The 24,950-nt window shown below is 37.5% G+C and overlaps 1 protein-coding gene and 1 pseudogene across 1 annotated transcript in view; both read right to left on the bottom strand.

The window, feature by feature from the left end:
* Nucleotides 1–1,036: 1,036 nt before the first annotated feature.
* LOC109439355 (sperm-associated antigen 6-like) overlaps nt 1,037–24,950 on the bottom strand; it is a 60,413-nt gene continuing 36,499 nt past the window's right edge. The window contains 6 exon segments of the mRNA XM_088793870.1: nt 1,037–1,106; nt 10,385–10,530; nt 14,811–14,927; nt 20,596–20,723; nt 20,726–20,792; nt 23,616–23,768. Coding sequence (XP_088649996.1) covers nt 1,037–1,106; nt 10,385–10,530; nt 14,811–14,927; nt 20,596–20,723; nt 20,726–20,792; nt 23,616–23,768 — 681 coding nt within the window.
* LOC148759249 (myosin regulatory light polypeptide 9 pseudogene) lies at nt 12,313–14,374 on the bottom strand (annotated as a pseudogene).

Raw genomic sequence — 24,950 nt, 5'->3', positions numbered from 1 at the left:
CGCATGCCAACTATCCAAGATTCCTAAATCTAATGACATATTCCTCAGGGTCGGAAACATACTCGACAGGAAAATGAAAAGGACAATTCTAATGCTGTTTTTATTTAAAATTTTATTGAAACCCCCTCTCACACCTTTTTAGCTCCCTAAGTAAAAATGCATGTCAAGTCTGAGCCTGATGGTATTCTTTTCCAATTATATCTTAAATCTCTGAAAATGTGACTTTTGAAACTTGGGAAAAGTGAAGCTAGGACAAAGGAATACTGAGGACCCATTTTATATGCCTACTTCCTTGTTTATTCATGATCAGACCTAGAATAGAATAAGAAAACTTTCAGTGAAAATGGAAAGCATGTCTGCAGTAATATAATGCTTAATGCTGACTTCTATCCTCTCCAACCCCTTGAAAGGTAAGGAACAGTTTAGGTAGGGTAAGAAAAGAGCCTAGAAAATTTGGGACGAAGGGAAGAGTTTCCTAAGTTCCTAAGAAAATCTGACAGGTTATCCATAGACTCTGTGTGTTCAGTTAATGCATTTATGTAACCAGCAACAGAGTCTCTTTCAAGTGCCCTCTGCTTCTGTTATCAGTTTCCCCTTTCAACTATTTCCCTTCTATATTCTACTGTGGAATTTGCAAGGCTAGCTTTCCTTGCCTACGCTTATGAGGAAGTGGTCAAAATACTATGAGTTTTTGAATACCATCTTTCATCTATATCTAGTTGGAGGGGTGTACGTGTGTGTATATATGGTTTTTAACAGAACAATAACAAATGCCTTAAAATGCTTTAATGTCTTTTTAAAATTCTATCTTTTGAGTAAATCCTGTGTAAATGACCATGAACAGTTTCTCATATTCATGGTCATTTACACAGCCACTAATTTTTAAAGTATTACATAAATTTAGAAAATATTATCCAAAGGTATTTCACATTGAATAAATCTAGGATACACTTAGTTCAAATATTCAGAAAGAGCTTTAACAACTGGTATTCATAAATACTCTGCTGTGAATTTGAGTATAAAAATATAACTTTGCTTAGTTAGTAAGTAGTTGGTAGCTGTCCACTCTCTGCAGAAGTGTATCTGAATATCCACAAGAATAATACCTGAAAAAGAAAAATTTCTATTAGATGCTTGTGCAAAGATTTAGCACAGTAGGCACAAAAGATTCAATATAAGGTATTTATCTGAAATAATTTTATGAAAGAAATTTCATATACACCATGAATAATTATACTCCAGTAATTCTTTGTGCAAAAGGATAGAGACTATCAAGAAAGAGCACACCAACTCACAAGACTGAGCTAGATAAATAGCAAAACATTTAAGGGATGTCAATGCAGTGGCAAAGAAAGGGTATTTTGAAAGCAAGGTCCAGTGGTAGCATTTTATTACAAAAACTTTGTTTTTATTATGCCAAGTGACTGATGTTGCTTTCATGATCATAGCTAATAGATTTTTTTTTGTAAGTTAAACAACACAGTCTATCATTACTAATCAACTTCTGCATTCTGATTGCCTTAGAGATTATTCTCAATGTATGTTTTAATCAGATCTGGTCACCCATAAAAATGAAATTTCTGGGAGCATAATTCATATTAAAGAAGTATATTCCTCATAGTTTACAAATATTCCATCTTACAATCCTAGGAAATTAATCATTTTCATTTGTTCTTAAGCATCTATAGTACTACAAATTTATATTTATAAATTGAACATTTTATGAAAGATTTAGTATAAAAGGATTAAATCTATTAATATATCGTGGCATGCTTCGTATACCATGGAAATAATTAACATACATATAAAAATACGTCAAATAAAATTTGGCAGAGATTCCAGAATATAAAAATGAATAAAAAATCTAAGTAAGTATAATTAAAATTTTTCCAAAACACTTAAAATAATTAAGCCTCCTACGGTGTTTTCTCCAGATAAAATCTGATGTTTGAGACTTGCTTTGTCCTTTGTTTGTTATCTTTATCTGCTCAGATGCTTGACTTAAAAACTCTTAATTTATAGTATACTAATTTATTTCACAATTAGTCATGTTACAGCGGATAAAACAGAACTGTATTTTCTCAATAGTGTGCTTTTATAGGCAGTCATACATAAGCAGATACACACACACACACACACACACACACACACACACACACACACAAAGCTACCTGAAAGAATGTTTTTCTTCTACAGGCCTCCTACTCTGGAAAAAATCGCCCGCAACAGTGGGTCTCTTCAAAGTATTCATACACTGAGGAATTCACAACTATTTCTCTTTCTGTCTGAGTTACTCAACAAATTTTAAAGTAGGCCTTACCTTCCTAGGCTGTAGGCATTATAAATATGCCAGGTACAAAATAGGTATTTTTTATGTAAATGACAAGAAACATTTTTTAAAAATCTAAACTTTAAAAATTGTTTTGTTTAATATGGTAGCTACTAACCACATGTGGCTATGCAGCACTAGAATTATGGCTAGTATGTCTGAGGAACTAAATTTTTCATATTTAATCTTAATAAAAATTTATACCAAATTCAGCTAGAACTACTTTAGGTGTGTTTGGAAAACTCGTGAATCTATTTTTTCATCTGTAAACTTTATATAATCTAAATAGAAATAAAGTATTTCTGATGAAATTTAGCATCTGAATTAAGGTGTGCAGGAAGTGATAAAATACCCACCATATTTCAAAAACTTAGTATAAAACATATAAAATTGCTCATTAATAATTTTTATATTTATCACAAGTTGAAATGTTAATGCTTTGATATGTTGATGTAACAAAAATATATTATGAAGGCCGGCCTGGTGGCTCAGGCGGTTAGAGTTCCATGCTCTTAACTCCAAAGGCTGCTGGTTCGATTCCCACATGGGCCAGTGGGCTCTCAACCACAAGGTTGCCGGTTCAACTCCTCAAGTCCCTCAAGGGATGATGGGCTCCGTTCCCTGCAACTAGCAACGGCAACTGGACCTGGAGCTGAGCTGCGCCCTCCGCAACTAAGACTGAAAGGAAAACAACTTGAAGCTGAACAGCACCCTCCACAACTAAGATTGAAAGGACAACAATTTGATTTGGAAAAACGTCTTGGAAGTACACACTGTTCCCCAACACAGTCCTGTTCCCCTTCCCCAATAAAATCTTAAAAAAAAAAAAGTATAAGTGATGTGTATACATTTAAATATATATATATATATATATATATATATATATATATATATATATAATGAAAATTTATCCTATTTTTTTTTACTTTTTTTAATGGGGCTATAAGAAAATTTAAAATTAACCATGTGACTCATTTTATACTTCTGTTAAATTGTATTGCCTTAACATTAGATCCCCATCAAATAAATTAGGATCTACCAATAATTCTCGAGGCTTTACTGGCTAATTGCCAAGCTAACTGCCATTGTTGTACCTCTCTCCTCAAGGACCTCAGAGACTCCACAATCTCCAGGATTCTCCAAGGGGAAGGAAATGTGCTTAGTACTTACACCCCACTACTGCTGTCCTACACCCACGTAGAATTTGGGTTATTATACAGTTACCATATCAGATATGCTGAATGGAAGAATGTATGCATGCCTTCCTCCCCAAAGTAGATGTTTCCTTAAAGCATCTTTCCTCCCCTACCCTACCCGACCCCATCCCTCCCAGTTTAGGCTGAGATCCAGAAGATGAAAGAGTTCCAAAAATACCTCTGGCTGTGGAGTGGACCAGGACTAGAACTTGGGTTTTCTAACATCTAGTCCTGGGCACCTATTGTCTCATCATACCAAATACATTTACTAGAAAATTTTAAAGATTGATAAAATCGGAGCACAATATGAAGTAAATCTTTAGGCTGATAACAGCTGAGAGAATGTAACAATTGATAATCTGTCCTATAAAGAATAATTACTTTTAAAATATTTACCAAGTAATTCTTGAGAATTATACGGTTGCAAAAATAGGTAAAACCATTTTAAGATTATATTTGTCTTTCTTCATAGAAAGACAATGTTTCAAAGATTTCTATAAGACACCATTCTATAGAACCTAGTGCTTTAAAAATATATCAGAAACTTGAAAAAGTCATCTAACCAAAACCCTCCATGATAATTAGCAAATTTAAAAAATAAAATCCCTGCTCACAGAATGTTAGAAGTTAAAAATTTACAGACGTCATAAAACTGGCGGTGTGAGGTGAGCCTCTTGAAATCTCTCCTGGAATTTACAACAAACTGAACAACTATTACTCCATAAAGGACTTCCTGCACAGCAGACAGGCAAGACTAAGAGGTGCACTACTGAAATCATCTAAAGGGGGGCAAATAGCGAGAGTGGGGGAGGATGAAAGGGAGAAATGTGGAGACAGGGATGCATAGGCGCAGGACGAAGATCTAGCTCGGTGCTCCAAGCTCACTGCACTCTAGAACTACCTCAGCTGCAGAAAAGGGAAGAACTTGGACTGCTAGAGTTCCCCTTATGGCCCACAAGGCTGAAGGGACAGCACATAACATAGACTGAGGGAAGAACAAAGACTGAGGGAAGAAGGCTGAAAACGGTGGTTTAAGCCCTCACTGCTGAGCAGAGAACACAAGCCTTAGGCACTGAGCCTAGCCACCCTCTCCCTACCCTCCCAGAGCTCACCCCGCCCCCACCTACCCTGTTCTAGAAGCAGAACAGTAGCAATGTCAGATCAAAAGAACAGAATATTTGCAGTTATGAGAACTGTGGATCGCAGACATGGACTCGCAGCCCAAACCAGTTCCAGGAAAGGGGAGGGAGACATAGAAACAGGACTTGCTGTGGTGGTGGTTGTCACCATTGCTCTGGCCCACTCTCACAACCCACCACGCCCCTGCCCCACCTATCTGGGAAGATCCCTGCAGGAGTAAACAGAGTTGCTGAAACACACGGGCTCTGAATCTGGTACAGGAAGAGCTTTGGAACTTCAGAAGCTCTCCACATCCCCCCACAGAGGCGGTCCCCTATGACCCAGATGAACGGTTCACAGAGGAGAAACCTGCCTTCCAGGGAATCCCCCTGGATACCCCGCAGGCTGCCCCGCACGACAAATGGCGCAGCGAGCAGGGTCTCCCGCATGACAAATGGCGCAGCGAGCAGGGTATGGTGCCGGCCAAAGATCTCCAAAGGACGGTGGAGCAGTTTGTGTGTATGAATACTCAGTCTCTGGAAGACCAGGAGGAGCAGCTGCCGGAGAGCTGGACCCCCGTGGAGGGGTGGGAGGATGTGGACGGTTCTCCCACCAGCACAGGAAAAGGCATGCAGCTGCTGGAGAGATGGAGCACCATGGAGAGGTGGAAAGATGTGGATGGTTCCCCAACCAGCACAGGCCGGAGAAAGCGAAGGTCGTTGCGGCCCTGTGGGCCGGGAAGTTCCTGCTCAGGCAGCCCGGATGCAGGACTTGTCCCAGGAGGAAAGGCTTGCTGAGTCCTCCGTGGGAGATGAGGGTGAGGTCAAGATCGTCCCTCACCCCCAGGACAGCCCTGGCAAATGACTATGGACTATGGGGAATTGCCTTCCATTCCTAATTTAATGGACAGCTTGACTGTTTGGGAACATACCACCATGTAGTGGAACTGGGGGATATTTGCTTTTGTGTCTTGACTGGCCACCATTGAGAATATGTAAGCACCTTGATTGTGAGTCGCTGTTGTTCCAGCAGGGTACCCTGAGAGGCACAGAGAGAGTGGCAGTGCCCTGAGAGCCCTGGCTGAGTCCAGGAAGTCTGGCTGAGCCCTGAAGATACCCTGGCTGTGCCCAGGAAGTCGGGCTGTTCCCAGAGAGAGTGGCAGTGCCCTGAGAGCCCTGGCTGTGTCCAGGAAGTGTGGCTGTGCCCACAGAGAGTGGCAGTGCCCTGAGAAATCCTAGCTGTGCCCGGGGAAACTAGTGGTACCCTAAGAAGTCCAGGAAGTCTGGCCGTGCCCAGAAGCACTGGTGGTGCCCTGAGAAACCCTGGCTGTGTCCGGGAAGACAGATGATACCCTAAGAAGTCCAGGAAGTCTGGCCGTGCCCAGAAGTACTGGTGGTGCCCTGAGAAACCCTGGCTGTGCCCAGAGAGCCTGGCTGTGTCTAGGATATTGCATTCACCTCCAGGCTCCTCGCACAGGGCCCCTCACAGAAGACGCTTGTCGCGTAGATTGTGAAGCGAGAGCCTGTAGGGGTGGAGTGTGGGGACAGAGCCCCAGAAAGTAGTTTCCAGGCTCTCGGCCTCACATAGACAGGTGCTGGCTCAGGTAGTAAATGGCCATCAACTGTGATTGCATGGCCTTCAGCTGTGGCTAGTTGGCCGTCAGCTGTAACCAGTGAGCCATTGGCCACCAATATAACTGCTGTGGCTATGCTAGCAGAGAGAAGAAGAATGGGGGCTAGCAAGAAGATGGCAGCTGGGCTGGCAAGCGTGGATGGTGGTTTGCGGACAGTGTGGATCCAGCCTCCAGTGAGAGTATAGTGCCGCCAGAGAGAATATAGTGGTATGACTCCCCTACCTATGGCTCCGTGGGTGTTCCTTTTTGGCCTCACCATATCCTGCGTTCTTGTGTGGGGAGTGGAAGCAGAGACCCTGCAGGCTTCCCTGCATGACACCCCCCATTGTGTGAGAAGCCGGAATAGTGCAGAGAAAATATTACACTACGGTGTGAAAGAATAAAAGGTTGCAGTTGGAGAGAAAACAAAACATTCTACCAACACCTACTGGAAAACAAAAGAAAAACCTCTTTCTATCAACCTGTTACAGAACCCATTCCTGTAGATGTCTAGAAGAGGAATAATAAATCATTAATTGCCATGAGTAACCAAGGTAACAAGACAGCTCAGGAAGTAAATAAAAAGTCTTCAGAAAATGAACTTAAAGACATGGAAATATGTGACTTAAGTGACAGAGAATTCAAGATTGAAGTTTTTAAAAATCTCAACAAGATGCAAGAACACAGACAGGCAGTTTAATGAACTCAGAAACACAATCAAAGAACAAAACATTTTACCAAAGAGATTGAATTTTTTAAAAAGAACCAAACAGAATTTCTGGAGATTAAGAACTCAATAGAAGAAATCAAGACTGAAATAACCAGCTTGATAGAAACCTGGAAATGACACAGATGGAAGAAGAAAGAAACTTGAGACTTAAAAGAAATGACAGAACTCTACAAGAACTTGCTGACTCCATCAGAAAGAGCAATATAAGAATAATGGGCATACCAGGAGGAGAAGAAAGAGACAGGAAACAGAGAACTTCCCAAACTTGTGGAAAGAACTGGATCATCGAATCCAAGAAGCAAATGGAACACCTAATTACCTAAACCCCAACAGGCCTTCTCCAAGGCACACTGTATTGAAGCTATCAAAAATTAATGACAAAGAAAAAAAATCCTCAAGGCAGCCAGGGAAAAGAAGACAGTAACCTACAAAGAAAGCCCATTATATTATCAGATTTTTCAGCAGAAACTCTACAAGTCAGGAGGGAGTGGAACCAAATATTCAAACTATTGAGAGAGAGACATTATGAGCCAAGAATAATATATCCAGCAAAGATATCCTTTAGGTATGAAGAAAGAATAAAGACCTTTCCAGACATACAGAAGCTGAGGGAATTTTTTAACACATGACTTGCACTATAAGAAATACTGAAGGAAGCTATTCCACCAGCATTAATAGGAATAATTTGTGACAACCATACATAAAAGGGAGGAGAGTAAATGCCTGAACCGAAATATGGGAATAGAGAAAGTAAGCATGCTGAAGAAAAGGGAATACTCTAAAAATGAAACTTTCTTTTACATAAACTTAATGGTAACCACTCAAAAAAAAAAAATCCAGAACTGAAATATGTAACATAATAAAAGAAGAAACAGAGGGGAAAATCATAGAATACCACCACACTGAAATAATAGACAACAACAAAAAGGCAAAGAAACAATGGAGACACAGTCTTACCAGAAAACCAAAGATAGAATGATAGGAGATCCTGACATAGCAATAATCACCCTAAATATAAATGGACTGAACTCACCAATAAAAAGGCACAGAGTAGCAGATTGGATCAAAAAACTAAACCCAACCATATGCTGCCTCCATGAGACACATCTCAATTAGAAGAACAAACATAGACTCAAAGAAAAAGGGTGGAAATTTGACACTCCAAGCAAATGGTATCCAGAGAAAATCAGGTGTAGCCATACTGTTATCAGATGAAACAGACTTCAGGATAAAAAAGGTAACAAGAGACAAAGAAGGATATTTCATAATGATAAAGGGGAATATACAACAAGAAGACATAACAGTCATCAATATTTATGCCCCCAATCAGGGAGCACCAAAATATACCAAGCAACTACCACCAGAACTAAAGGGAGAAACTAACCAAAACACAATTATAGTAGGGAACCCAAATACATCATTGACAGCTATGAGTAGATTATCCAAACAGAAAATAAATAAAGAAATAGCAGCCCTAAATGACACATTAGATGAAATGGACATAATTGACATTTATAGAGCACTTCATCCTAGAACATCAGACTATACATTCTTTTCTAGTGTACGTGGAACACTCTCAAGTATGGACCATATATTGGGACATAAAACTAACCTCAACAAATTTAAGAAGATTGAAATCATACCAAGCATATTCTCTGATCACAAGGCTTTGAAATTGGGTATCAACTGCAAATGTAAGCAGTTGGAACTTATTGGAACTCTTTTGGTCAAGGAAGTCTCATAAGCCTCCCAAAAGTGCATAAACTTGTATCCTTGGAAAGAATTAATTGCAGAATATATGTGAACAGAAAATAAATTTTCATCTTAAAGAAAATTGTTTTTGTATTTTTAAAATCAATGTTACCATATGTATTAAAAATCACTGATATCAAGTAGGAAGAATGGTTTATATAACATGTAAGTTTTAAACATTGAAATTTATATTCTCTAATATTAATTACAGAAAAATAAGAAATGAGTGTAGGATTAGAAAAATATGGCCTTTAATTCTGCATGTGCTGTGGGCATTTTTCAAGATTCAGTTATTTAAATCATTCTGTCTTTTCTTGGTAACTTTCCTTTTATTTATTTTGGGTTTAGTGGTATAGTTCTCCATTAGGCTGACAAAAACTGAGGCTTAGTTTTAATGCTCTGCAACTCAACCTCATTTTAAAAAAATTAACCTTGAAAATAGCTTCCTGCTATATTACTATGCAGCACCTGCATATCATAAGCAACATCATTTTTTTCAAATATAGATTGTAACTTTCTTTTTGTCATTCAACATTTCTTTTCTAGTTTAATACTCCCATTAATATAAATGTGAGCTTAAGGCAGAAAAATAATATGCAGGGAACTATGAAAATCAGAATCTATAGGCCCTTTCTGAATCAGGTTCACATTAAAGATTAATTTAATTTGAACTCTGTATTTGGGCACTCTTTAATAAAGCATGTGTTAAATTAGTACAGAAATGTCTCAAATTACATTCCAGTTTGATTTGGAAATGTGTGTGTCAATCAGATTATTTGAGAAAAAAAAGAGATCAAGAGCAGAAGTAAAGGTATGCTGTCATGCAGCAGCCTACTTGTCTGTCCCCTCGTGCCTACCCCTAAAGAAAGAGTCTGTGAGACTGATCCTTTCAGGGACTTTGCTTCACCTTTGTACTTACACCTCATGTCTCTCTGTTTGGCCCCCAAAAGATGGCTGGTCAGTCAATGACGGGTAAGATTCCCCACGGAAGGAAAAACCCAAGCTAGGTGCAGGCGAGTGGGGACCACCAGGAGAACTCACAGGGTCAACAGAGGTGGGTACAGACCCCACCTTCCCCTGGCTAAGGAGAGCTTTTCCCTACGTGGCTATATTCCTTCCCACAGCCTGCTTGAGAAGTGAGTCAATTATGTGATAACATCAGTTCTCCTTCCAAACTTATCAATAAGTTTCAGTGTAAAGGTTTTGTCCCTGGGGAGGCACATACCATAATTGTTAAGTCATCATGGGACTTTTCAATTCCGGCTGTTTGCAGGCAAGGGTGATTGGTTTGAATCAGTTTTCTGGTATGATGTATGAGACTCACAGAACGTGGAGAAAACAATGCTACTTCCTTGTGTGTACATCAATAAAAGCCACAAGGCGGCCCGATTTGGGGCTCTCAGTCCTTTAAGTCTGTGAGACCCTTGGCCCCCTGTTTCATAACTTTCTTGATTTCTGTTTCTTTCTTAACCCTTCGCCTCTCCTTCTCGTTCACTCACTGCCTGTGTTGAGCTGGATGCGACAAAGGTATACATTGGTTTCATGTAGTATTTCAGAGTCCACATTTTGACACAGTGCATATAAAATCTAGATCTGAAAACAAAAAAATTACATAATTTTGAACTTTTCAAAGCTGTTTTTCCCACCTCACTATTTCCTCTCGATAACAGTTGTTAATACTGTTAATGTATTCTTGAAGGAGAGAGCCAGGTTCTGCTTTTATCTCTTGAACCTTTTTAAGTCCACCACTTGTTACAAAAAGTCATCGAGCTTTGCTATCACGTGGCAGCACCTTGAAAAATGAAGCACATGAAAATGTCAGTTTTCTTTTCCAAATTGGATTATCATTACTGAAAAGTAACAATATATCTGAGGAACTGTAAAAGAGGATTTATGTCCAATATACCTGTAACATAATGAGCCTCAATTTGCTGATGAGTGGAAGTAAAATGCAGTCTCTTTAGAAATGTATGACCTTTTTCTGTTGTGGAGATGGAATATAGGCAAATGAACATAAGCAAAGGTAATGGAGATCCACTCTTATATATAAAATGTAAAGTGGTGTCCCTCTTTGCTGATACCCATTCAAAACCTTCCCATTACCTACAAAATTAAAGGCAAACTCCTAACAAAGCCCAGAAAGCTTTCTGTGACCCAGCAACTAAGTACTAAGTACTTCTCCAACTTCCTTTCCCACCAATCTCCATCCCAAACGGTGCATGCCAGGCCATTTCTTGCCTTTGCCATGCTGTTGCCATTCCTGGAATGCCCTTCTTCCTTCCCCACACCTGCTTGGCTAACTCTCGCTCATCTTTTAAGATTTAGCTGCGGAGTTACTTACTTTAAGAAACTTATCTAAGACATCCCTACTCTTTATACCAGGATGAGTTAGGTACTTTTCTTCTCTCATAGCATTCTGTTAAACCACATCAGTGTACTTGCCATGTAATATTTTAATTATCAGTTTGTATGTCTATCACACATAAATGTCATGACAGCAGAAACTGTACATTCAATCATTCATTTATTTCTCTACTGCCTGGTGCCTAATAGATGCTCAATAAATGTTTAACAAATGAATGAACATATGAAGGAGTAGGCAGAGAAAGGAAATTGAGATGTTAAAGAGGTAGAAAATACTTCAATGTACTAGACTTCATAATAAACTTTTTTTTAAAAAGGAAGGAATAAATGAATGCAGTCTACGGTAATTCAGAGAGGAAGTATGATTGGAAAAAGCTGGTTTTGAAGAAAGAGTAAGAATGGTGGGGCAAAGAAAAGGTGTTTGTGTCAGAGGGAATAGTGGCAATGACCAAGGAAGAGAGGGGGAATTCCCACATTGCGGACCACCCCTCCAGAACTTTCCAAGTCTGGATAGTTGTTGCTGTCTTGCATAATTAATTTCATCTCCACTGGCTCTTTTCTCTTGACACACAAACATCCACTGTCAAATCCAGTGACTTTCTTTAGTTCTCATTGGCTGCTTCTTAAAAACTTATTTTGGATTTGTTGATCTCTTACTGCCCTGATTCTTCTAATTGTTTTTCTCTGGTCTCCCCAGCTAGAGTGTAATGTTCCTTTAAAAAGAACTTTGTCTTACTCATCTATTCTCAAAAGGGTACATGTAGACATTTAATAAGTATTTAAAACTACAAAAGGATCTGGCTAATAGAATGTTAACATATATCAACTGGTCTATAAAAGATTACACTAGTATGTACTTATAAAAAATGGAGTGGTCTACAGATCTATCAGGTTATTTTTATCATAAAGTTTAATTATGGTTCAGAAAAAATTGAGTAAATAACTTTCTCTGAAAACATGCATTGACTCTGTGTAGACTGCAGTTATTTGGGGGGAGGTAAGTTAAATTACCCTATTTTCTATTTTGAAAATGACAAAAAAGTCCCATTTCCAGTCTGATTACAGAGATGCATGTGCCCAAAATGGCTGAGAATAAATACAAAAAAGGCAAAAGCTGTAAAGCTTAGAGCATGCTATAAGCTCTAAGAGAAACTCTCAGAAATACCCAAAGGGGCTAATAGGAAAGTTTGGAAGGAATTTGGAGTTCTTTTCAGTCATCTTTGTCTTTTGCTCCAGGTTTAAGGATGCACGTGAACTCAGTGTAATTGAAATTTCCCTTTTTGTCAATAGATGCTTCTCTGTACAGCTCATCCACTTCCTCCTCTGTAAACAGATCTCCCACTGTTGTCAGCAGCTCTCTCAGGTAATCTTCCTGAATGGGGCCAGTTGCTTCTTCATCAAAGCAAGCAAAAGCATTTCTGATGACATCTTCTGGATCTGTGCAATTTAACTTCTCACCAAACATCGTGAGGAACATGAGGAAATTTATGGGACCCAGAGCTTCATTCATCGTGGCATCTAGATACTCATTGGTTGGATTTTTCCCCAGGGAGACAAGCATATCATACAAATCTTCCTTGTCAGTGAAGCCATCTCTGTTCTGATCAATCATGTTAAAGGCCTCTTTGAACTACTGAATCTGTGACTGGTCAAACACGGCGAACACATTGGATGTTGCGTGCTGGGGGCTCTTCTTGGTGGTCTTGGTCTTTGCCTTTGCCCTTTTGCTCCAAATGGTGGCATTTAGACCCCTGCACAGCCGCGAGAATTCGCGTACTTCGGTGACCTTCTCTCTGCACTTGCTGCAGTTCTTACAACCCCACTACCCAGATATATCAGTTTTAAATATATTTTTGGCATGGAGAGTTTTCATACCTCCTATGTCTGTCCCCAGCCACGCTAAACTATCTTTTTACCTTCTGCCTTGTTTTCCCATTTTTTCTACCGCTCTGGTATACTTAGATTAAGAAAACACAAAATTCTGCCTGAAGCAAATATTCCCAAAGGCACATTTATAACAGTACATAATATGAGGTATTGTCTTTATTTTATCTTAGCTATCTAACCTTCCATAAAGACCATTGATTTATTTTTATTTACTTTAATAACTGATTGCCAACTCCTAATTCAGGTTAGTGTTCATTTTTACAGCAAGCTCAATAAAACTAGAATATCCCAGTAGCCGAAGAGATTAGATTTTTTTAATGAAACTTTCAGAAATAATGTCAACTTATTTTCAAGAGCTGATGACTCTGTAGATGATCCACTCAGCTCCTTACTCCCCCACTCTCTTAGGGGGTCCTTTTCTTACTTAGCTCCCAGAAAGAAAGAAAAATAATTGTTTAAGTATTTTCTTAGAAGGAGGTGTTTGACACACAGAACTGTATCCTTAGGCGGTTTCAGCAATGTAAAACCTACTGTCCAGTGGCTATGGTGCTTGAGGGTCAGCCAAGTGTTGGAGATCATGGAAAGAGTTCAGAGAAGCGATGGCTATCAGTAGAGTATCTTTCCGTGGAGGACCTAAAACTAGGCCTACTTAACTGTAGGGCTTAGAGTGTAAGTTATAACAGTATGTAATTTTATTTATTGTTTGTAGAAATATATGTAGTATACAGAATGTGGTACCTCCTTTATACAGTATTATAACTGACTATTCAAATAATATTGGTCCCCCATTCATTTTCATTAATTTTTTAATCAGACTTAACCACTTCCATGTTTAATATCTTAAAAACAACCGTGTGTGTGTGTGCGCGCGCGCATGTCTGCGCGTGCGTGTTTACTATGTTCCTGGGATTGAGCTAAACTCTTTACATACAACATCTCATTTAACTTTACAATGACCTTATGGAATAGGTACTCTTATGATCCCTATTTTATGGGTAATCATACTAAGGTTTAGAGAGCTCAAGATTTTGCTAAAAATATTAGCACTGGTAAATGTAAATCCAGGTACCCCAACTCCACAGCCTGAGCTCAGAGCCACTCTGGAATACTATTTCCACAGACTCCATTTCTTCAATCAAATCTCCTGAGCACAATTTAACCAGTTCTTGATACTTAGGGTCACCATCAATGGCCGTGGCAACACAGCCACTCTCTCTCAGGCTTTGCTATCAGTAGTCAGTCCTGGTGGCTGCTGCCCACTGCTAGCAGCTTGACTTCCTGCCTTACTACTTTCAATCTGCAATAATCTAAGAAATATAACAGCTACATTGGCTAAACCATTCATAAAGTAAGTCAACAAACTTTACATCATTGTCTGGGAGCATGTCCAGTAAATGCATGGACTTTGTGGAAAATATTTCAGTGGTTCAGAGACCTTTTTCTTTATAAGATCTTTGCAGTGTTCCCAGATGAGTGAGCCTAACGGACAGTGGGAAATTTACTAAAAGTTACTTATCAACATAAATATTTTTATGAGGTTTTTATGTGTTCACCTACTATTTACTCCCAAGAACACTAAAAAAGACAGTACAGAGATTGTGCGGAAGAAGAAAGTGTGAATTATATATGTATGAATTTCATTAACCTGTGTTAATTTTATGAACCTACGTTATTGTTCCTGTCAATACAATCAGTGAGAGTTAAGTAACAAACTTAACTGCCCACCCCCCAATTACAGAAGAAAACATTGACCCAATAGAAAAAACAAGTTAACTCATTTTTATTTTCTTCCCCCATTTCCAGACTAAGAGCACTTCTCACCTTACTGAACTGTCCAACCACATGCTTCAGAATATTGGGAGGGGCATAATATAGAAATGACTCAAGGGCTGGTAAATAGGTGCATTTTTGTAGGATAGTCTTTATGGCTTTTTTACTCTATTGAAATACAAAAGCAAAATACATACCAAAATAAGTAATCATGAAAGTTTGACAAAAATTCATGTCTCATGTTCCTGGAATTTGAAAATGAAATCAATTTCCTGGTCTAAGCTGCAGTTGTTTCATTTTTTAAAACAGTTGTCAGAAAAACTCCTTTCATTGGTTTTATCATAGAACACCCTGCCAGTTGTCTTCATGTCAAATTTAAAAATATATAGTGTATTACTGAGATCTTAAAATACCTGTGAGGAAATTAAGATTATAAATCATAAAGCTATAGACTGTAAATTAATATGGGTTATATTTTATTAGCGTAAAAATTCATATGTATGAAACTATGAGATATGTATGAAACTAAGGTCCTATTCCTCCTATGAGAAAATACTTAGTTTACAATGGAAAACCATTATCAGGCATTCTGTGTTCTCCAAAAGATTTCATGGCTTATATGTATATACTCAGAAATAGTCTATGTGCATTATTCAATGTACACTTGCAGATATGCTGCTGTAGATCACAGGTAGAAATTGCCCCATTCACACATAGAAGCAAAACAGAATCTACTCAAATGTAGACAAAAGCTCGACAATAGGGAGTGTATCACCCACAAGCGAAAGAACCGATATCCACTCGTACCTTTCCCACTCTCCCCCAGCACTCTGTATTTTATGGTGACACCATGTGGTGCTGCCAGAATGGCTGCAGAAGGGCTGATGTGACTGCAGCACATCCCTGCACCCAGCTCTAAGGCCATGGCTGGGTTGTGATTCTGTTTCTTTGTATTAAAGTCTGCCCCCTTCACTTTGGAAGACTTCACAATTGGGTTTATCTACAGCTGTTTTCCACTAGAAATCCACATCCGTTTGTATGTATGTGGTTTTGTGCTTTAGTGCATCCTTACAGCCTTTCCTCTGATCACCTACCTATTCTCTCTCTGAGGCCGTAGCTGACTCGTTCTTCTGGGATCTTGCATTGAACGTTTAGCAATGCTCTTGAATGTCACGGAGCATATTGATTTTCACATCATGAATTTTACAGTTTGTAAGTGGATTCTGCAAAAACTTTCATCACATTTGGGCTCTCTGTAAAGGAACTCTTAAATTTGTGGGTTCCCAGAGACCCAGGCTAAGCAGTCTTGTATAATCTCTTATCTCTTGACACATTTGTCTTCAAATATTGTTCTATAAACCAAATTAAATAGAACAAGGAACTAAGAAATGCAGCCCAAAGTTTTTCCACAAGTTGTATAGCCTAAGCAGGAATTAAACTCTCCATCCCCAACACACCTAGTTAAACCTTTGTGAACAAACTTAGGATCGTGGTGACCTTAACAGGCCAACAAATTTAACTTAACTGCTGTTGGTGACAAGGTCTACTAACAGTATAGCAGAGATCACATTCACCATACCATACAGACAGCCTTACTCTAATTCTAACAATTCCAAGTTGGTGATGTATTCCAAGTTGTCAAGTTATTCATCAAGAAGTCTAGAGGATCAGAAAGTCTAATGAATGACACTAGAAATTCACTGAGCTTTACTCTATCCTTTGTTAAGAAATATACTAGATTTACTACTGCATACTCCTAGGTAGGAATGTGTGTCATGATTAATAATCTCTGTATTGTCCAGCATGAAAGGAATATTAGTATTAATTAATTAAGATTTTGTTACTTGTCAATTTCTGGGCTTAATATTTTTTAACAACTTTACTGAGATACAATTAACATACCATAAATTCATTCATTTAAAGTGCACAATTCAATGGATATTTAGTACATTTATAGAGTTGTGCAAACATCAACACATTCTAATTTTAGAACATTTTCATCATCCCAGAAGGAAACTTCATGCCCATTTACAGTCATTCCCTAATCCCTTGCCCCACTTTTTCCACAATTCACAGGCAGCTACTAGTGAACTTTCTGTAAATAAATTAGACTTTTCTGGACAATTCAAAAGTTAATTTTGTTTTGAAAGCATTATGGCCCAAAGAGTTATAGTTTTTAAAATGAAGGGGGAACATAGGGATAAATTTTGTGACCTTGGGTTAGGCAAAGTCTTCTTAGATATGGCTCCAACAGCACAAGCAACAAAAGGAAGAATATATAAATTGAATCTCATTAAAATTTAAAAGTATTTGGCTGCAAACATTACCATCAAGAAAACGATAAGACAATTCACAGATTGGGAGAAAATACTTGTAAACCATATATCTGATAAGTACTTGAATATATAAAGAACACTTACAACTCCATATTAAAAAGATGAATTTTTAAATGGGCAAAGGGTCTATTAGACATTTCTCCAAAGAAGATATATGAATGGCCAATGTGCACATGAAAAGATTTTCAATATCATCAACCATCAGGGAACTACAAATCAAAACCACAATGAGATACCAATTCAAACCCATTAGAGTGGCTATAACAAAAAACCAAGATAGTAAGTGTTGCAAGGATGTGGAAAATTGGAACCCTCAACACATTACTGGTGGGAATATAAAATGGTGCTCACATCGTAAATCAGTTTGGCAGTTCCTCAAAATGTTAAATACAGTTATCATAGGAGCTAGCAATTATACTCATAAGTATTTATCCAAGAGAAATGAAAACATACATCCACGCAAAAACTTGTACAATAATGTTCATAACAGCATTATTCATAATAATAGAAGAGTAGAAGCAACCCAAATGTCCATGAACTGGTGAATAGGCAAAATGTGGTATATCAATACAATAGAATATTACTTGGCAATAAAAAGGAACAAAATATTGATACTATGCTTTGAAACTTCTACTAAGTGAAAGAAGCCAGGCACAAAGGCCACATATGTTGTATAATTCCATTTAAATGTTCAAAAGAGACAAATACACAGAGACAGAAAGTAAATTAATGGTTGCCTTGGCTAGTCAGGGAAGATATAGCTAATGGGGGAATGAAACATTTCTAGAATTATAGTGATTGTTGTACAACTCTGTGAATATACTAAAAGCCAGTGAACTGTACACTTTAAATGGGTAAATTACATGGTCTGTGAATTATATTTCAATAAAGCCACTAAAAAATTAAAGGGAACAACCATGGTGATAGGAATACAGTAATTAAATAAAATAATTAACTTAGAAGCCGTTTTCTAGCTAAGGTGATAGAATAAACTTATTTGAATGCCAAAACTAACATGGAACATTTCAATATGATGCCTCTAAATCAAAACAAATGAAAATGTAAAGGCCTGAATATTTTCAAAATATAAATAGGTGAGCTTATTAGATAAAAGATTTATTCGTTCAGTTTTTAATAAGGTATTTGATATAACATGGACACAGGCAGATAGGAAGGCTATGTGAAAATATGCAAGAAATTCCAAGGGGCTGCTCATTGGTTCTGCTGGATCAGAACCAATTAGGGAATGCTTATAGAAGCTGACACGCCTTTGGGACAAAATGGACTTCAACATGGCCTTATAATGTGAAAGCTGCCACAGAGTAACAAATGATAAAATACATTAGACAGTTCCTGAATCTCTTGGATGCATTTTCCCTACTGAGATTGTGTCAGATCAAACAGACTTGGACTTTCATCCTAAAGCTTTTAAAACAACAACTGATAAAATCCAAGAGCTCTTGGGAAAGAAAAAAAAATGATCAAGTCCCTACAATAAGAAAATATTTGTATGGATGTAAAGCCTTGGAAAGATTGCTAACAAGACAATGATTGATAAAGATCTCACTTTTTAATTTAATACTCAGTGTTATTTCCTAAAAGTAAATATTGTATCAAATGTAGTCAGAATGAACCTTAACTTCTATGTTAGTAAACCTAAAAAAGTGGGATCTTTAGGTGGTTTTTAGTAAAACCACCTTCGTTAAAATAAAACAAAAATGATCTTACTTTAAGACGTTTTCAAACTTACTTTACTGCAGTGATGTTATTTCTTAACATCATAATAATTCATTAAAAAACAAGTTATATGAACTTGGTAGTATATAATGTATATAGTGCTAATTGAGACTATTTGCAAGGGTTTCTCAGTTATAACTACTATTGACTCCACTATTAGTTATTTGTGCTCTAGCTCATGTATTCCTTTATTTCCAAAACTTAAAGGAAAATAACAGTTGTTAAGTGCAGGAACCTAAAAGCGATAGAGACTTTTTTTAGGATATTAACAATTTATCTGTTGATAATCTAGAAGTTGAACATAATTACTATTATAGCCTGGGCAGCACAGTTTACACCTGTAGAGACCCTACAGAGGAGGCCATAGTCATTGGATCACTAGAGGTAAGGGGCAAGGGAGGATGAGAAGTAAGGAGGGAAGAGGAAAGAAGAGGAATTTAGCGGGGAGGGGATAGAAGAGGGTAGAAGAAAAGACAGTAACAATAATGGGTTAAAGAAATTTGAGACCAAAAAAGAACTACACATAAAGGTTAAAATTATGTATATGTAAATCAGCTGTACTAGACAATTCAAAACTGCAAATGGGCTTGTGGTTTCTCAACCAGAAAGTCAAAGAATCACAGAATTGTTAAATGGGGAAAGGCCTTAGCACATTGTCAATTTCACTCTCCCTACCAAGCATTGCCAAGGAATGCATTCAACATTGGAGAAATATAAGGGAAGCCCTAAATCTATCAAACCATTACTTTGATATAGAAATAATTTGTAGAGAAATAACACATAAACATAACCAAATATACATAAATTCACTTTTATAAAATTTAAAATTTGTAAACATATAATTTGACAATAAATTATTCACTATGTATAACTTGCAGAGTTCCTGAACTATATAGTTCTAATAAACTTCCTGCCTCATTACATCTAAAGTTTCAGCAACTGTGTTTTCTTATTTGTTAATTTATTGTTTTAATTAAAATTTAAATATAATTTAACTTACTGTTGTTTATTTTATCTTGAATTATTGGCTTTCCTGTGCACTTCTTTCAATCCAAGTCAATTCTAAAAGCAGCTTTCAAAAAGTTACATGTTCCCTAATAAGGCAGTATGCTGGGAAACATGTTTTTCTTTCTTTGAAATCCTATAATTATTAAACAACACATCATACTTTATATTCCTGTTTTGTGAATCATTTTAGTAGCTAGTAATATTTTTTCAGAAAACTTGGTTTAAAAAAATGTATATTTAAAAATGTTTGATTTAGTAAATCTTATAGAAATTTTTGTTTTAAAGAACAAATATAAGACATATAATTAAAAGACCAGGCACTTGGAGTTAGGAAAGTTAGATCATGGCTTCCAGAATACCCTCTACCAGTTACATTGTACATTTGAAAGCATCTTCAATTCTTTTGGACTCAATTTTTTAATGTAAAATGGATTAAAGTTCTCTCCAGCCAATTCCAACTCCAAAATTCTATTACTCTTCAGTTCCTATTCTTTAAGAAAAGTCAATACCAGTGTAGAAGACAATAACCAGACATTATTTTTCAAACAACTTTGCACTTGCACAGAACTTTCTTTAAAATATATCACTGATTTTTAGAGACAAGCGTAATCTGTTTTCAAAGACGTCACCTCAGTCCTTCTGATAAATTTGTATTTCTTAACTCATAAAAGGAATATTGTCCAAAAAAAAATCAGAACATTATAAATTACATATTTTTAAGAATAAGTCAAAATCTAACAAAGCTTCATAAAAACAGGTAATCTTCCTTGAAGATCCTCTGAGCTTTCTGTTGACATGTACAAAGAAAGCAGAACTGGCAAAGTATTTGTGACTGCCACAGCCCACGCATGCTCTGGAGAGTGTCTCCCAATCTGTCCAAGGCCCAAGCAGCAGCAGCCTTAATATGATCTTCCGGTTCTTCTGACAAGCAGACTGACAACTGGGGCACACCCTGCAGTGTTGATCAAAAGGGCAAGTGTTATGACGCTAGACCAGGATTAAAGCGTCTTCCATGTCTCTCAAACATTAGAAGAAGTCATTTTGGCCTTGATCCTTTTCTCCCTAAACGGTTCAATAAACGAGCACAACACAGGGGCTGTCATTTTTCAAGTCAATAAAATGACTAGAACTAATTTACCTCAATTATCTGTAACAATCCAACTAAACTAAGACTCTCTCTGCTAGCCTTTACTCCCCAAATACAGAGGCAGTTAACCAAACAACAGATGCCACAGACTAGTATCTAAGCAAAACCAGATTCCACTGGATTTAAAATTTAAAAAGCGTAGGATTTTAAAACCTTTTATTTTCCTTTGTTAAGAAAGGTAATTTAGAATCCTTTTAGAATCACCTTTTCACTAAGTATAACAGACTGAGAACAAAATAACTACTATAGATCTGAGATCAAATTAATAATATGAGCAAAAATTCTATTTAAGTAGCTTTTAGATGAAATATATTCACTGAAACCTTTCCTGACATAGTAAAAAAATTTCCATTAATTTTGGCCAACTTTTAAATGATAGTTTTGCCCATTTTAACATGATTGAATGTCCAAGTAGAAATGATTACTTTTGTAACACAGATACCATGTGCTTATATTTTGTACTTTAGGCTTATCTATCTAAATAATCAAACCATAATTAAATCAAGGGCCTCATATACATCACAGTTTATGCATCCAAGGAAGAATCAAATAGCCAAATCAAATTATAATTCCAGATTCTGTATAATTTTCTAACTAATTTGAAACTATAATAATCACCTTAAATTTAGTGCCACAAAAGTCAACGTCACATCGTCATGCTACCATAGCAAAGGCCAAATGATCATATACACTTCTTTTACCCTCTACCTTTAAATTTGGTTATTAAAACCAATTTCCTGAAGAGACCTGCCATATTTCTTCGTTGGCTTCTTTTTTACAACTAAAAATGTGTGTCTGCAATACAAAAGGTCAGACTTTTCTTCAGAATGAGACAAATTTCCAGAAAGTCCATACTCCGGGACATACCAAGATTGAAGAAGCAGGAGGAAAAGCAGCCTATTCCACTGCATCCTCCAAACTCTGACTTACTGGCCTCAGTTGTTATGAATAGCAAATGAGATAAGGAACATGAGTGTGCTTTGAAAATCATAAAGTTTTATTTACCTGTGAAGTATTTTATTAGCTCTTACAGCACTATGTAGGATAAAGAAAGAATGACGCAGTATTGTGCGGTTTGCCTCAAACTACTGCCATCACCTTGATCTTCAACTAACTGAGGGACAATGAGGTGGGAGAGGCCAGAAGCAATCCTGGGCCAAAGAAGAGACTGCTTTCTGGTTAGTTTGGGGAGCAATTGTAGGAAGCAAAAGCAATTGCTGCTTCTTTCATCATTCTTCCTACGTGCAAGTTTTCTGACGATCCACAAAAGAACCAAGAATCAAAAATCCCGGTAATGGGAGCCGGCCTGGTGGCTCAGGTGGTTGGAGCTCCGTGCTCCTAACTCTGAAGGCTGCTGGTTCAATTCCCACATGGGCCAGTGGGCTCTCAACCACAAGGTTGCCAGTTCGACTCCCGCAAGGGATGGTGGACTGCGCTCCCTGCAACTAGCAATGGGCAACTGGACCTGGAGCTGAGCTGCACCCTCCACAGCTAAGACTGAAAGGACACCTTGAAGCTGAAGGGCGCCCCCTACAACTAAGATTGAAAGGACAAATAACTTGACTTGGAAAAAAGTCCTGGAAGTACACACTGTTCCCAATAAAGTCCTGTTCCCCTTCCCCAATAAAAAAAATCTTTAAAAAAGAGAAAAAATCCCAGTAACATCCCCTTGGTGACCCTTCAGAAAGCAGCAGTACTACTCTAGTCACCATCATAGTTTTTGTAATACAAGAACAAAAGGAAAAGCACAGGATAAAATGCGAGTGGAGCAAAGAATTACCAAGGAATAGGTAGAAATAAAGATCTGCGGCTCCTTTTCGTTCTGAGGATTAGCAAGGAATAAAAAAACAAATCCGCACTGTTTAACATATAGCAGCAGCTTTTCCATGCTGATAAGAAACCCACACCCTAGAAGGTCTCTAGAGACACTGTAAGCACACAGCTTCTGAAGCGTTCTTCAGGTTATCAATATTTACTCATTCAACCAATAGTTTTGGATCACCTACTGTGTGCCAGGGCTGCACTGTAGGGAGGGTTGATACCAAGCTGTAAATTGAGAGGAGGCAAAATCCCAAGAGCAAGGACACAAAACCTCGCTGCCTGATGTGTGCTCTGAATTGTTTACATCTAAAAAGAGAAATTAGTTCATGAAAGCTGAAGGAGAGAAAGTGGATAAAAAGGGATGTCATTGTCATCTCCTACCCAAGAGACAGGAAAGGGGAAAGAATGTAGAGACCTCTGAGAATAATGAAAACAAGTCCCAGCATTTCATTTATAAGTTGTCTTTAATCAAAGTATTCTCTGCATGTTAGTAAATATGTACAGTCAATCCTTCAAGATACAAATACACTGAATATTTCAATACAGATGATACTAATATGCAGAGGTATTGATATTTTGTCAATATTAAATACTGAGTAAAACTTTAAACTGCATGCAAAGTAAACCTTACTTCGAGCACTGCTTTCAGAAACATACTGACAAGCCATGAAAACAAGCCGTAAAAGTCTTCAGGTTTCTTTCATTCATGTCAGTTATATTTTATATTCTATGGGAGAGTATTAATTTGTGGTTCTGTCTTAGAATATCTCACTGCAATAACTCTGAGAAAATCAAGCAAGAACAAACCTTGGAAATGATCACCGCCATCTCCAGGTTCTCAGAATGAGCCGCAACATAACCAAGCATCACGATGCCAGGCAGCCTTATGTTGCCTTTGCAGGACCCAATGCAATCGATCACAGCAGCAACTCCCCCTGTGTTAACTATCAACTGTGAGAGCTGAGAGAAAAGAAGGAAACTTAGGTAGTTATGATGGTAAAGCACAAGATGATCTTTAAATATTACTTTAGTATCCCAAACTTTTTAACTAAGGACCTAAAAATATCTGGTAAAATTTGAAATATGATTTCATAAAATTACTATACTTATAATGAAATATACATATAGTTACAAGAAGTGGAGTTCAGCAGTAGGAATGGAGACAGTGGAACTATAATAGCTGTATGTGATGTCAGAGGCGTAGTAGATGGGGGAGGGCGGTTATCACTGTTTGAGGGATATAAATGATAAATGTCTATTACATTGTTTTGTACACTTGAAACTAATTAAAAAAAGAGAATGAAAAGCAAAAAAAAAAAAAAAAGAAATATACAAGCATAATAATCCTGCTATTTCAAATGTGCAAATATACTCACCATGCGTAGCTTTACTCTGTGCTTCAATTTTTCATGCACTGATGACACAGCTTTAATACCTATTATAATGGATGTTAAAACTCCTCACCTAGACACAGCATGTAGGGCTAGTTCATAACTAGCTAACTACTGAAAGTCCAATCACAATGTGTGAATATGAAGCAGATTAATCATTGAATGCTGAAAGACAGTGTCAGACTTGAAATATTCTAGCCTAATTATCTCTCATTTGCGAGCAATGATCACTAGCTAATTACACTTCAATCATGAAAAATCTCAATCAAATGAAGATGTTAGGTAAAATAGAGAATGAGGACTTTAAACTTTAGTGAAATGAAATTGATTACTCAAAGTATCCATAGAAAAATACACAACTTTAGAATCCACCCAGGCTTGCTTCGTCACTATTCCGTTGGCATCTAAGAACTCAGAATGGAAACCAGCATATAAGAGCAGCTACTTGAGTGGTTACATTAGCCTGGGGACCTGGTGGTCTCTCCCAACCTGGAACTGTACAACCTATCACTACTCCCCACTGACCTAAAATGACAAGGATCACCAAGGTCCATGGTCCCCACAATCCAGACATGGAAATCAGGAAATGATTAAAAACTAAAATTTCAGTCTCAAACTCCGTGGATATAACCCAGTGGTTCTCAGTGGGGTCAGGGTGGGGGCACTTTTTTCCCTTGGAAAACATTTGGCAATATATGGAGACACTTTTGATTGTCATGACGTAGGGAGAGGCACTACTGGCATCTAATGG

The sequence above is a fragment of the Rhinolophus sinicus genome, chromosome 1 (assembly GCF_057876585.1).
Source record: "Rhinolophus sinicus isolate RSI-liver-muscle chromosome 1, RSI-T2T, whole genome shotgun sequence".
In the NCBI taxonomy this organism is placed as follows: domain Eukaryota; kingdom Metazoa; phylum Chordata; class Mammalia; order Chiroptera; family Rhinolophidae; genus Rhinolophus; species Rhinolophus sinicus.
This window is presented reverse-complemented; position numbering and strand designations above follow the sequence as displayed.